The sequence below is a fragment of the Marmota monax genome, unplaced genomic scaffold, assembly GCF_021218885.2.
Source record: "Marmota monax isolate L192 unplaced genomic scaffold, Marmota_monax_Labrador192_F-V1.1 WCK01_AAM20220418_F8-fsc00071, whole genome shotgun sequence".
Lineage (NCBI taxonomy): Eukaryota > Metazoa > Chordata > Mammalia > Rodentia > Sciuridae > Marmota > Marmota monax.
In genome coordinates, this window is record NW_026695217.1 from 2339231 (window position 1) to 2351548 (window position 12318).

The window sequence follows — 12318 nt, forward strand, 5'->3', positions numbered from 1 at the left end:
CGGTTAAGTCTTTTGATTATTCTTAGGTATCCCATATTTAATTATTCCTCTTTGGCATACAATGCAAACTTTGCTGCCCCTCTGAAGATAATTTTACAGTTGTAATGTTACTTTTTATCCATTTCAGTTTAGCACTTTATTATCTATTGTTCTTTTTCATTCAGTTTTTGAATAGAAAGAAATGTACACATATAATCTATGTGATCAGAATATAGTTAGCACATTATATCCATTGTAGTTCTAAAGAGGGTGACATAAATAAGCCCTCAGAGGCTTTTTTCATCTTATATCTAAATCTTATTGCCATCCTCAAGATATTTAACAGAGTCAGATATACAGTGGACACTTTAAAATTATTTCATTTAAATTTGAGTAATGTAAAACTGTTGTTGATTATTTAGATAAACTAATTTCCAAACTATTTCTGTGTCATAATACACATAGTACATATCACAGTGTATTTGCTTCAAATGTTTTGTTTTACAAACTCATTTTGGTTAAAATTGTCTATTTGAAAAAAACACCAAAATACTTGTCATCAGAAGAAACAACATTGTATTCTGTTCCTGTGTTATGTGTTAGAACTAAAAAGGGAGTTGGAACTACATGTTTTCAAGAAGAATAAAATTTTAAATCCATAATGTGATTAAAGGCATATTTCCAAATATTTACAAGATGAAATCAAGCGTATAAATATTGGGTATGTGTAAAACAGAACTCTTTTTCCATGGATTCAGTTGCACATGTTAATTGTATAAAAGCCTGAATAAGAATGAAACTTTTAATTCACTGTAAAATGTTATAGGGGCAAATGAATTAGGGAAGGGAGAGGCACTGAGGGTTTCACTAGTATTTCTTTTATTGTCGTTTTATGGAGTAGAATTTACATACCATAAATTACACATGTTTAAGTGTACGTTTGATACGTTTTGACATTTGTATACCCATGAAATTATCACTATTGTATCTCCATGACTTACCAGAGGTTTCCTCCATCCCCTCACTAGGTGCTCTCTGGTTGTGTTCTATAGATTTGTTTGCATTTTTTTTTAATATGTATTTTTTTAGATGTAGGTGGACACAATACCTTTACTTTGTTTTTTATGTGGTGCTAAGGTGTGAACCCAGTGCCTCACGTGTGCCGGGCGAGCATTCTACCACTGAGCCCCAGCCCCAGATTAGTTTGCATTTTAATGGAATCTATTATGTAATTTTTTTTTTTTGAGGAGCAATGGCTGGCTTTATTTACTCGGCATAATTGTTTTGTAGTTGAGTGTATCAGTAGGTCATTGCTTTTTATTGCTGATCAGTATTCCATTGAACCGGAATTGACAATTGGTTTATTCACCCCTCATTGTAAGATATTTAGGTTATTGCCACATTTTGACTAGTATAAGTACAGTTGCTCTGAATATTTGTGTAAAACTGTATGAACATGTGCTTCCCTTACTCTTGGGTCAGTATCTGGGAGTAAAATGTCTTCATTGTGTGGTAGGGTTATAATTAACTTTATGAACCCACCTACTTGTTTTCCAAGGTGGTTGGACCATTTTATAGTTGGATATCGCCAGAAGAGATAGAAGCCGCAGTTGCTACATATCCTAACCAACACTTGGAATACTGTCATTTTAATTTTAGATGTTTAGTGGTATCTCACTGTGATATTAATTTGTTTCTTTACTGTTTTTTTTCCTTTACTATTTAGTGAGCTTTTTGTTGTTGTTTTTGTTGTTTCCTTTTTGTTTTTTGTGGTACTGGGGATTGAACCGAGGCCCTTGTGTATGCAAGGCAAGCACTCTACCAGCTCTATCCCCAGCCCAGTATTTTTTTTTTTAAATATATTTTATTTTTCAGAACAGTTTTACTGTCACAGCCAAAGAAGGTACAGTATAAATAATAAACAACATCCCCCACCAAAGTGATAGCATTTGTTACAGCTAATGAACTTATATTACCATATCATTACCATCCAGAGTCAATAATTTACATTAGGGTTCATTCTTGATGATACATTTTATGGTTTAGACAAATACATAATAACAGTTATTCACCATTATAGTATCATACAGATACTATTATAAATCACTGCTTTAAAAATCCTCTATGCTTTGCCTATTCATTTTCTTCCTCCTGAACCCGTGTCAATCATTAATCTTTTTACTATCTCCATAATTTTACCCTTTTCAGAATGTTTTAGGGTTGGAATCATAGAGTATAGTGTTTTATATACTGTATGATGGGCTTCTTTCACTTGATAATATACAAATTTCCTCCAGGGATTGATAGCTCATTTCTTTTAAGTGCTGAATAATATTTTATTGTCTGAGTGTACCACAGTTTATCCATTCATCTACGAAAGTACATCTTGGTTGCTTCCAGGTTTTAACATTTATGAATAAAGCTTCTGCTTGTGTACAGGTATTTGTGTAGATTCATGTGGTTAGAATATTTCGTTTTATAAGAACCCACCCATATTACTTTTTCTTGAGAATATATTCTCTCATGATTATTAGCCATCTGTCTGGTGAAGTGTCTTTTCAGGAGTTTTGCCCATTTTAATGGTATTGTTCCTTTTTAATTTTTATTTATTTAGTTAGTTAAGTTAGTTGTAGTTGGTCACAATACCTTCACTTTATTTATTTTTTACATGGTGCTGAGGATTGAACCCAGCACCTCATGCATGCTAGGCGAGCGCTCTCTACTGAGCCACAACCTCAGCCCCCCTTTTTATTTTTAAGCTTTGAGTTCTTTATTTTAACAGTCCTTTATCTGATGTGGTTTTTGCAAATATTTGCTCCCAGTCTGTCACTTGGCTTCTTATTTTCTTGACATATTTCACAGAGGAAGTGTTCTAAATTTTATTATAGTTCTGCTTATTGGGTTGTTCTTTTTTGGATAATGTCTGGTGGTGTGTCAAAAAGGTCATTGCCAACCCCCAGTTTATCTAGATCTCACCTATGTTTTCTTCTAGGACTTAACATTTTACATTTAGGTCTGTGATCCATTTTGAGCTAATTTTTGTGACCAGATTAAGGTCTGTATTTACATGAAAACAATTTTTTTTTTGCATATGGATGTTTAAATGTGGATTATATTTATTCTTTCAGTCTGTCACTTTTTTGTTCTTGTCTTTTGAAGATACATATGTGTCTGTGTTTTGTTTTGTTTTTTAAGTTTATACCATCCTTTCGGTGTTATACTTATGATATCTTTGCCTAGTCCCAGGTTACAAAAGTTTTCTCCTATAAGCTTTATAGTTTTAGGTTTAAGATTTGGATTTGTGTGTATATGTGTGTTTAAGTTAGGATTTGTACATTGTGTGAAGCATTGATCTAATGTGCAACTGTTGCAGCACCATTTGTTGAAATAACTTCTTTTCCTACTACATCACCTTGTGGCTTTTGAATTTTAGAATCATCATTGTAATTTTTCAGAAAGGCTTAATGGGTTTTTACTGGAATTACAATTGATTGTTAAAATTTGCTTGAGGAGAATTGATGTATTACCAATATTAACTTTTCCACTGTATGAATACCTTTATTTAGGTCTTTTAAATTGTTCCCAGCAATGATTTACAGTTTTTAATATATACGTCATTAATCTTTTATCAAATTTATAATTACTTCACATTTTTTATGATATTTTTAGTTTCTAGTTTGAAAGTACATAGAACTACAATTCACTTATATATTAATTTTGTAAACTAAATTCAATTAAGTTTTTATGAAAATTGTATTCGATTTTCTATATAGGTAAACTTGTCTGTGAATGCCTCTTTATGTCCATTCTGGGTGCTGTTCATTTCTGTTTCTTGCATTATTGCATTGGCTAGAAGATCTAGTACAGTATTGAATAGAAGTAGGGAGAAAAATATTCTTGCTTTGCTCCTGTTTATGGTGTGTGTGGGAGTCATTTCAGGCTTCTCGCTTTAAGTGTAATGCTATTTCTAGTTTCCTCACAAGTGGCATTTATCTGATTGAGGAAGTTTCCTCTGTTTCTAGATGGCTGAAATTTTTTTCTCCTAAATGAATGCTGGATTTTGTTAATTACTTTCCCTACATCTCTGTGATGGTTGTATTTTTTTTAACTCATGAATGTGGTGATTTAGATTGCTTGATTTTTTTTTTTTTAATTGGTAAGCAAAAGTTACCTTACTGAGATAACCCCACTTTTATGATTCATTACATTTTTATATATTGCTGGATTCAATTTGCCGAAATTTGGTTAAGAGTTCTTGTGGTGTTCATGAGGAATACTGGCCTGAAATAGTTTTTTCGAACTGTCTGTTTAGTTTGGGTGTCAGAATTATTGGTGATTTGTGTCTTGATGGTGGTAGATATCTCAGTCTAGATTGTGACCATAATGTGTTGTAATTGGAATTGATAAAAAATAATTTCATAGAAATGACACCAAAACACAAACTTAACCAAAAGGGGTGCACATAAAAACTGGTGAAATCTGAATTAAGCCTGCTCCTGGGAGTATTGCACCAACATTGGCATCTGTTATGGTTTGGATATGAGGTGTCCCCCAGAAGCTCCTGTTGATGCAGGAATATTCAGAGGTGAAATATTCAGTTTGTAATAGAGCTGTAACCTAATCAGTTTGAACGGACTATAGGCAGGTGAGTTATAACTGGAGGAAGTGGGACACACATACACATTTCTCTTTGCTCATGAGCTGAGCATTTTTCCTTTGATGGGCCTTCCTCGCCCCCCACCCCCATTTGCTTCCTCACCTTTGGAAGCAAATAGAGCAGTGGAAGTGGAGTTGGCCTTCTGTGGACTGAACTCTCTGCAACCATGAGCCTCAAATAAACTTTTCCTCCAAGTTGCTCTTGTCAGTATTTTGGTCACAGCATAGAAGGGAAGAAAAAAAAAAGCTTATACCATTTTTGCTGAGACACTATTAGAGTTATTGGCAGATGTTATCATTAGGGAGAATTGAGTGAAGGTAGGTACGCGAGAGCTTTCTGTAAGACTTAGAATATTGCAAAATAAAAAATTACAATAAGACAATATTTTAGGGACTTATAGAAAGGAGGAAACCATTAATCCCGTGTTTTAATCTACTAATATTGTAGCTGCTGTTCTTTGTTTCATAGTGTTACATACATTAATCCACTTTTAGGACTTCAGATTTCCATGTTTCTTCATTTTGAAAAATTTAAATTCAAGGTTCATTTAAAACTTTTTGATAGCTTGTATTAAACTAACAAAACTGGGCTGGGGTCGTGGCTATAGCACTCGCCTAGCACATGGAGGCACTGGTTCCATCCTCAGCACCACATAAAAATAAATAAATAAAGTAAAGGTATCGTGTCCTATTACAACTAAAAAATAAATATAAAAAAATAAATAAACTAATTAAAACTTGTGGTTTTCCATTGTATCCAGGTTTCTTCAATGTGTTTAGTAATATGGTGTGATATTTTCCATTGAAGTGTCATGTTTTAATATTTATGGGTTTTTCCTCCCATTCCTTTACAGCTTTACCTTTAGTTCAAGTGGATGAGAAGGGAGAAAAAGTAAGGCCAAATCAAAATCGTTGCATAGTAATCCTGCGTGAAATCTCTGAATCTACCCCTGTGGAAGTAAGTGACTATTCCTCTCATGGGTACTTGGACATTTTCCTGAGGGTTTTTGGTGGTTTTGATTATTTTTATGACTGTGTTTTTAGGATGGCTTATATTTAAGAATAGAAACCTAACAGTTAACACTTTTCCTAGGATTTATATACTCTGATAGTTATGATGTGCATTCCTCGTAGAAGGAAACAATCCTCAATTCTTTTAATCTCAGAGCTCCTTTACACACTTTACACTAAAAAGATAGGGTTTGTATATTTCAATATTTGTAAATTAAAATGAGTTTAAATATTTATCTAATAAGAAATATTGATAAACCCCAAATTAAGATACAGGGCACTTTTATGTTAAATAATTATTTTAAATAAATATTTTATGAAGAGGGAGTTGTGAAGAGATCCCTGAGCACCATTGATGTTGCTGCTGAATCCAGGCTACTATGCCCACTATTTCATTTGCCAGTGAATTTCCACCATCAGTGCAGATGTCTTCAGAGTAAAAAGACAAAGTCATCTTTGTTCATGAAAATGGAATGTGAAGATCATCATTAGAGAAGCAGTGGCTTAGGGCAGTAATTTTAAGGAATAAATCATAGTATTTGATAGTTTTAAAATATTGAAATTGACTGATTTGCATTGCTATAAAATCTGTTACTTCTCCAAATGGTTAACTAAGCTGCACTGGTGCTGGGGATGGAGCTCAGTAATAGACTGCTTTCCTAGCATGCATGAGGTCCTGGGTTTGATTCCCTGGCACAGTAGAAAGTAAAATAAGTTGCACTTTGTAGTAAATACTGGGGGTTATGCCTGGAGATAGTGAAGATAAGTATTGATGGAAGATGCTAGGAATTTAGCTCATCAGATCAGTTCTTAACCACCTCAGAGAACAGCATCTACTTGCTCAGGGGGTGCTTAATCCAGTTAGCCTGGTTTTCATTTCTCTTAAGCCTTATGTGATATAAGCCTTTCATGCTACATGTCTTTTTAAACACTGTCTCCTCTGCTAAGGAAATAGCACACTTTCTAACTGTGCTTCCATGGTTCAGGTTTTAAGTCCTAGTTTATTTGAAAGTTTGTTAAGAACACATGTAAAAAATGTAACAAAGATAAGGATTCCAACAAGGTTGTAGGTGTGAGGGTAAGAAATCATATTACTCTTTAAAAAGGTTTTGTTCTAGAGGAGGTTTACTTTCTGTTTCACCAAGATACTTTAACTAATTGTATGTTGTAATACTTGGAGAAAAATAATTATATTTTTATTCAAGTTTTGAATATGAAGGACTAGGATATTATTATTATCATCATCATCATCTAGATATCTTTGTTATTTAAAACATAGATCCTGTTCTTCAAAGCTTGAAATGCTTATAAAAATTATAACTGAGTAGAATTTTCTACAGTTAGCTGTAGACATTGATCTTGGTATCATTTGTATTCAAAACTGTACTCACTTAAATAAGTCTGTTGTCAAAGTTTGAGCAAAATTAAGAGAGAAGGCTTGAAAGAAACCCTGTGGTAATTATAAAGTTGAGAAATAAAGAAGGAAAGTAAGTACTCCAAAACAATTTGAATAGGAAATAAGTTTCCAAGGACTGTATGATGCAGAGTCCATCTCTTGATGCTTAGAAGTATAGGGTGAGAGTTTCTAGAAAGTTCCTTAAATGTGACCAGATGCTTCTCAATGGTTAGAACATTTGAAATCTTGATCCAGTGTTTCATTTTTATTTTTTATATATATATATATATATATATATATATATATATATATATAGTGTGTGTGTATGACAATGGAATGCATTACAATTTATATTACAACATAGAGCACAATTTTTCATACTTGTATACAGAGTATATTCAGACCATTTCATGTCTTCATACATGTACTTTGGATAATGATGTCCATCACATTCCACCATCATTTCTAACCCCATGCTCCCTCCCTCCCCTTCCCACCCCTCTGTTTATCCAATTTTTATAAAATAGTTTAGAGAGAAACCTCACAGAGGCAGAAGAATTAACCACTCCAGTACAGTATTGACAGCCTAGTGGTACTAAAGGACTATTTGTTAGTTTAGAAGTAGTAATACTAACTAATGTTAGTCAAGTATGACTTCCGCATTAATGTATTAGTTTTCTCTTTTAGCCAAAAATTATTTATCAGATGTTACATATCAAAATAGGTGTACAATTCCAGGAAACAATTTTTATAGTCATTTAATTAATTTCTTTACTTTGTGAAGGGTTTACTGGATAATAATTTTTTAATGAAATGACCTTATTTTCCCTTTTTGTTTTTCTTTGGAGTCTACTTTGTGTGGTATGAGTGTAGCCACTGTAGTTTTCATTTATTATTATTATGGTATGTCATCTCTATTCTTTTTATTTTAATCCATTTGTGTCTTTTACATTTAAAATGAGTTTCTGGTAAGCATTGCATAGTGGAGTCTTGCTTTTCTTACCCAATCTGAAAATTTTTGCCTTTTAATTATGAGTGTAGCTTATTTATATTTAAGTGATTAATGTTGTTGCTGGGTTTAAATTTGTCATTTCACTATTTCCTTTTTGCTTCTGCTGTTCTTTGTTTTCTTTCTTCCACCCTCCAACCCTTTTTTGGCTTACTAGATATAAGTGTTGTTGTTGTTGTTGTTAGTTGTAGTTGGACACAATACCTTTTTTATTTATTTATATGTGGTGCTGAGGATCAAAGCCAGTGCCTCCCATGTGCTAGGCAAGTGCTCTACTGCTGAGCCACAACCCCAGTCGGATATATGTGTTTTTTCAGTGCTTGCTTTATGGTTTATCAGCATTAAGCTTCCTAGAGTGTACCCTTAAATTAATGTAATACCATTTCTCTTTAGAACAATATTCTTCTAGTTTTGCACCTTCAGCCCTGTGCTCTTGTCTTGTACTTTAATTCTGTGTGGCCATAAGCCCCACAATACATTGTTTGCTTTGAACAATTTAATTTTCTTTTAAGGAAATTAAAAATAATAAAAATGTGTTTTTTATTTATCTAATATTTGCCATTTCTAGTGCTTCTCATCCTTTGTCTGGGTCTAGACTTCCTGTCTAATATCACTTTCTTTTTGCCTGAATAGTCCTTTAAAATTTCTTGTGTTAACAGGTCTGCTAGTGATTTTCCCCCGCTAGCTTTAATATATTTGAGAAAAGATTTTATTTTAGGCCCATTTGCTGGGTATAGATTTCTAGATTGACCAGGGAAAGTTTTCTCCCTTTCTCTTGTCATTCTGTTCTCTTCGGGTATGCACTGTTTATGACAGTGAATCTGACTTTTTAAAAAATCTTTATGCCTCTGTGTGTGGTAAATCATCTTTCTCTGTGTGATTTGAAGATTTTATCACTGATTTTAAACAATTTGATAGCAGGGTACCTTGGAAAAGCTTTCAGGTTTCTTATTGAGGCATTATTTTTCATGTTCTCTCTCCTTTTTTTTTCTTTAGAAAGTATCTAAGTAGCTGTTAATCCTCTTTATTGTACTTTTCATTTCAGACATTGTATTTTTCATCTCTAATTCGGGTCTTTTAAAAATTCCTCTATCTCCATTTAGCATTCTCAGCCTAGGTTTTGGAGCATATAAAATATATAATCAGTATTTTATTGCTTTTGTCTACTAATTCTGTCACGTGTCACTTCCAGATTTAATTTGATCTGTTTGATTTTAGGCCATATTTTTCTATTTCTTTACATACTTAGTAGCTTTTGAATGAATGCCAGGCGTCTGATGTTTACTAGGTACGAATATTTTTGTATTCTGATAAATATTGTTGATTTTGGTTCTGAGATGCAGTTAAATTACTTGATGATGGCATGCTCCTGTTGTCCCAACTACTCGGGATCCTAGGCAGAATTGCTTGAGTGATCTGCCACCCTGGGCAAAACAGCAAAACCCCATCTCCATTACTTTGAACCAGTTTGATCCTTTAGGAATATTAGTAAGATGGAATCAGAGCAGTCTTTTCTCTGGGGTTCATCTTTCCCCACTGCTGAGGCAGTGCTTTTCTGAGTACTGATTTTCTGTGAATTTGGGACAGTTTTCCACTCTGACTGGTGAGAAGGCAAATTATTCCCTGCCCATGAGCTCAGTCGGGGGTTATTATTCCTTCTGATCATCACAGGTGGTATTTTAAGCTCAAGCTGAGGACCTGGGGAGAGTCCTCTGTGGAGCTCTGGAATTTAGGCATGAGCTCAACATTCTCAGGGCTCACCTTGTTCATGTCTCCTCTCTCAAGGACTCCTTTCCTAGAATGCCTGATGGCCAATGTTGGAAAACCCTATTTCACTTGCAATTGTTTGTATTGTGTCATATCTTGGCCAGCAGCAAAAATTGAGCTAATATTTTTTATATTTTAAATTATCTTTGTTCAAAATAATGTACTTATTAGCCTGGTGGTTAAAATGGTATCTTATCTTTCAGATTATTTAGCATAGTGATATCTTGGAAGCAGGAAAACCATCAATAAGTTGTATAACTATATTCCTGTGTCATTGTGGTCCTAATTCTGGAAGCTGCACTGAACACATTATCCTTTTTTGAAAAGAGATTTACCAGGCATCATCATGTTGAACTGTGCTTAAGAGAATGCTTTTTTTAGTGAGGACAAAAAGTGGCATAACTGAGAATTAATATCTAACCTCTCTTCCTGTAGGAAGTAGAAGCACTATTTAAAGGAGATAACTTACCGAAATTTATAAACTGTGAATTTGCCTATAATGATAATTGGTTTATTACATTTGAAACAGAAGCTGATGCACAGCAGGTAAGTTCTCTCCTTGATCTCCCTGTGAAGTACATAGTTTACCAGTAATTTAATATCAGTACATAGAGTAAATTTGGGCATTGAGGTTATTATATCATAGTGTTAAGTTTGGATATAAAGTGCAGACAAAATCGAGTTGTATAAACCTAAATTGGATGTTCTGTGAATAGTTTATATAGCAATATAGAAAGCATGTGACATTACAGTCTAACAATATTGTAAGATCAGCAGCTTAGGAAAATCAGTTGAAGGAGTTAGTACCTTGAAGGACACATGCCGAGTTAAGGGACTTATATTTCTTTGCTCTTAAAGGAGACTCTTGTTTGAGGGAAACAAATTAATGAGTGTTCAGTAAGAAATATTGCAACCTCTACTGGAAGTCCAAAAGAGAAAATTCAGAAAGCTAAAGATAGGTTTTAACTGGAGAGAAGGAAAGAAAGGGGAATGGGAGATTGGAAACGCTATGCTTACAGAACATAGCGCAGTGCTGCTGACCTGCTTGGAGAACATGTTGGATGAGCTTGAATGGGAATATGTGGATCCTTTGGACTTTATGTAAGGGGCTTAATATAGATCTAATTTGGAGAAGGGATAGCTACACATAAATAATGACTTTCTAATATTTTAGTTTTCATCTTTTTTAATGTTTTTTAGTTATAGGTGGACACGATGTCTGTATTTTACTTTATATGGTGCTGAGGATCAAACCCAGTGCCTCACATATGCTAGGCGAGCGCTCCACCTCTGAGCCACAATCCTAACCCTAGTTTTCATCTCTTCTCCCTCTGTTTAGAATTTCATTTCCTGAATTTCATGTTTCCGATTTCAAGTTGGGATTAATATTAGGAACTTTGTATTCAGTATTCCTCATTTCCTCCCAGGTCTTTGGTAGACTTTAATGGTATCTATTAATTCTTACAAAATTAGTATATATCTTGTTTATGAGAATTTTTGTGTAGTGGTTCCATAATTGCTGAGGTTATTTTAAAGGATTTGTGACCCAAAGAGGATAAAGAATTACTATTATTGCTCCTGTTTATTACCATAGAATCCCTTTTTTAAGCTATTGAATTAACTATTAGTTCATGTTATTTATAAGGCTAACTGGATGATTTTGCCCTTAGGCTTACAAATACCTTCGAGAAGAAGTAAAAACTTTTCAAGGAAAGCCAATTAAGGTAAGCAAGACCAGTTGATTACATTTTCTTTTGTTTTCTAATCATTGTTCTTAAGCATTGTAATAGAAACTTAAATATTTTCAAACAGGCACGGATAAAAGCAAAGGCAATAGCTATAAACACGTTTTTGCCAAAGAATGGATTTAGACCTCTGGACATGAACCTTTATACACAGCAGCGTTATACAACATCATTTTATTTACCTCCAGTATACAGTCCCCAGCAGCAATTTCCTCTGTACAGCCTGATTACCCCCCAGACATGGTCAACAACACATAGCTATCTTGATCCACCCTTGGTAAGTCTTTTTTTTTTTTTTTTTTAATTAAACAGACTTCTATATTGTACATAGACACTCCACTGGGTACTTTGAAAGTTTAAATGCCTTATCTAATACAGAAACCAGATATATATGCAATTTGCTGTAATAAAGCAGATCTTCAGGCTATGCTGTGAATTTTAAATTCAATTGAGTGATATAGACAGAGCTATCTGCACAAAAACTTTGAAACACTGTGACTGTGATTCTTGCCCAGTCTGCATTTCTTCTCCTGTAAAATGTAGAATACAGTGAAAACTCTGAGCATATAGAGAAAATATAACTGATGTCGTCCCTCTGAGCATATAGGGAAATGGCAAGTGGGGAGCTGTTCAGGAGATAGGTATTTAAGTGAGTTTCTAGTAGTCAAACAAGTGAAATACATGCTTTCTTGCAGAGCTTTATTTTACTTCTCACACCAGCCTCAGAGTTGGTTGGCATGGTTAATTTTTACAGG

General features: G+C 33.8%; 1 protein-coding gene across 2 annotated transcripts in view; it reads left to right on the forward strand.

The window, feature by feature from the left end:
• Positions 1 to 12318, forward strand: part of Larp4b (La ribonucleoprotein 4B) — a 92779-nt gene that overhangs the window by 56963 nt on the left and 23498 nt on the right. For both annotated transcript variants that reach the window (XM_046432016.2, XM_046432015.2), the window contains 4 exons: positions 5490 to 5593; positions 10254 to 10364; positions 11489 to 11542; positions 11631 to 11840. In XM_046432016.2, the coding sequence (XP_046287972.1) occupies positions 5490 to 5593; positions 10254 to 10364; positions 11489 to 11542; positions 11631 to 11840 (479 nt within the window). The remainder of the gene's footprint in view (positions 1 to 5489; positions 5594 to 10253; positions 10365 to 11488; positions 11543 to 11630; positions 11841 to 12318) is intronic.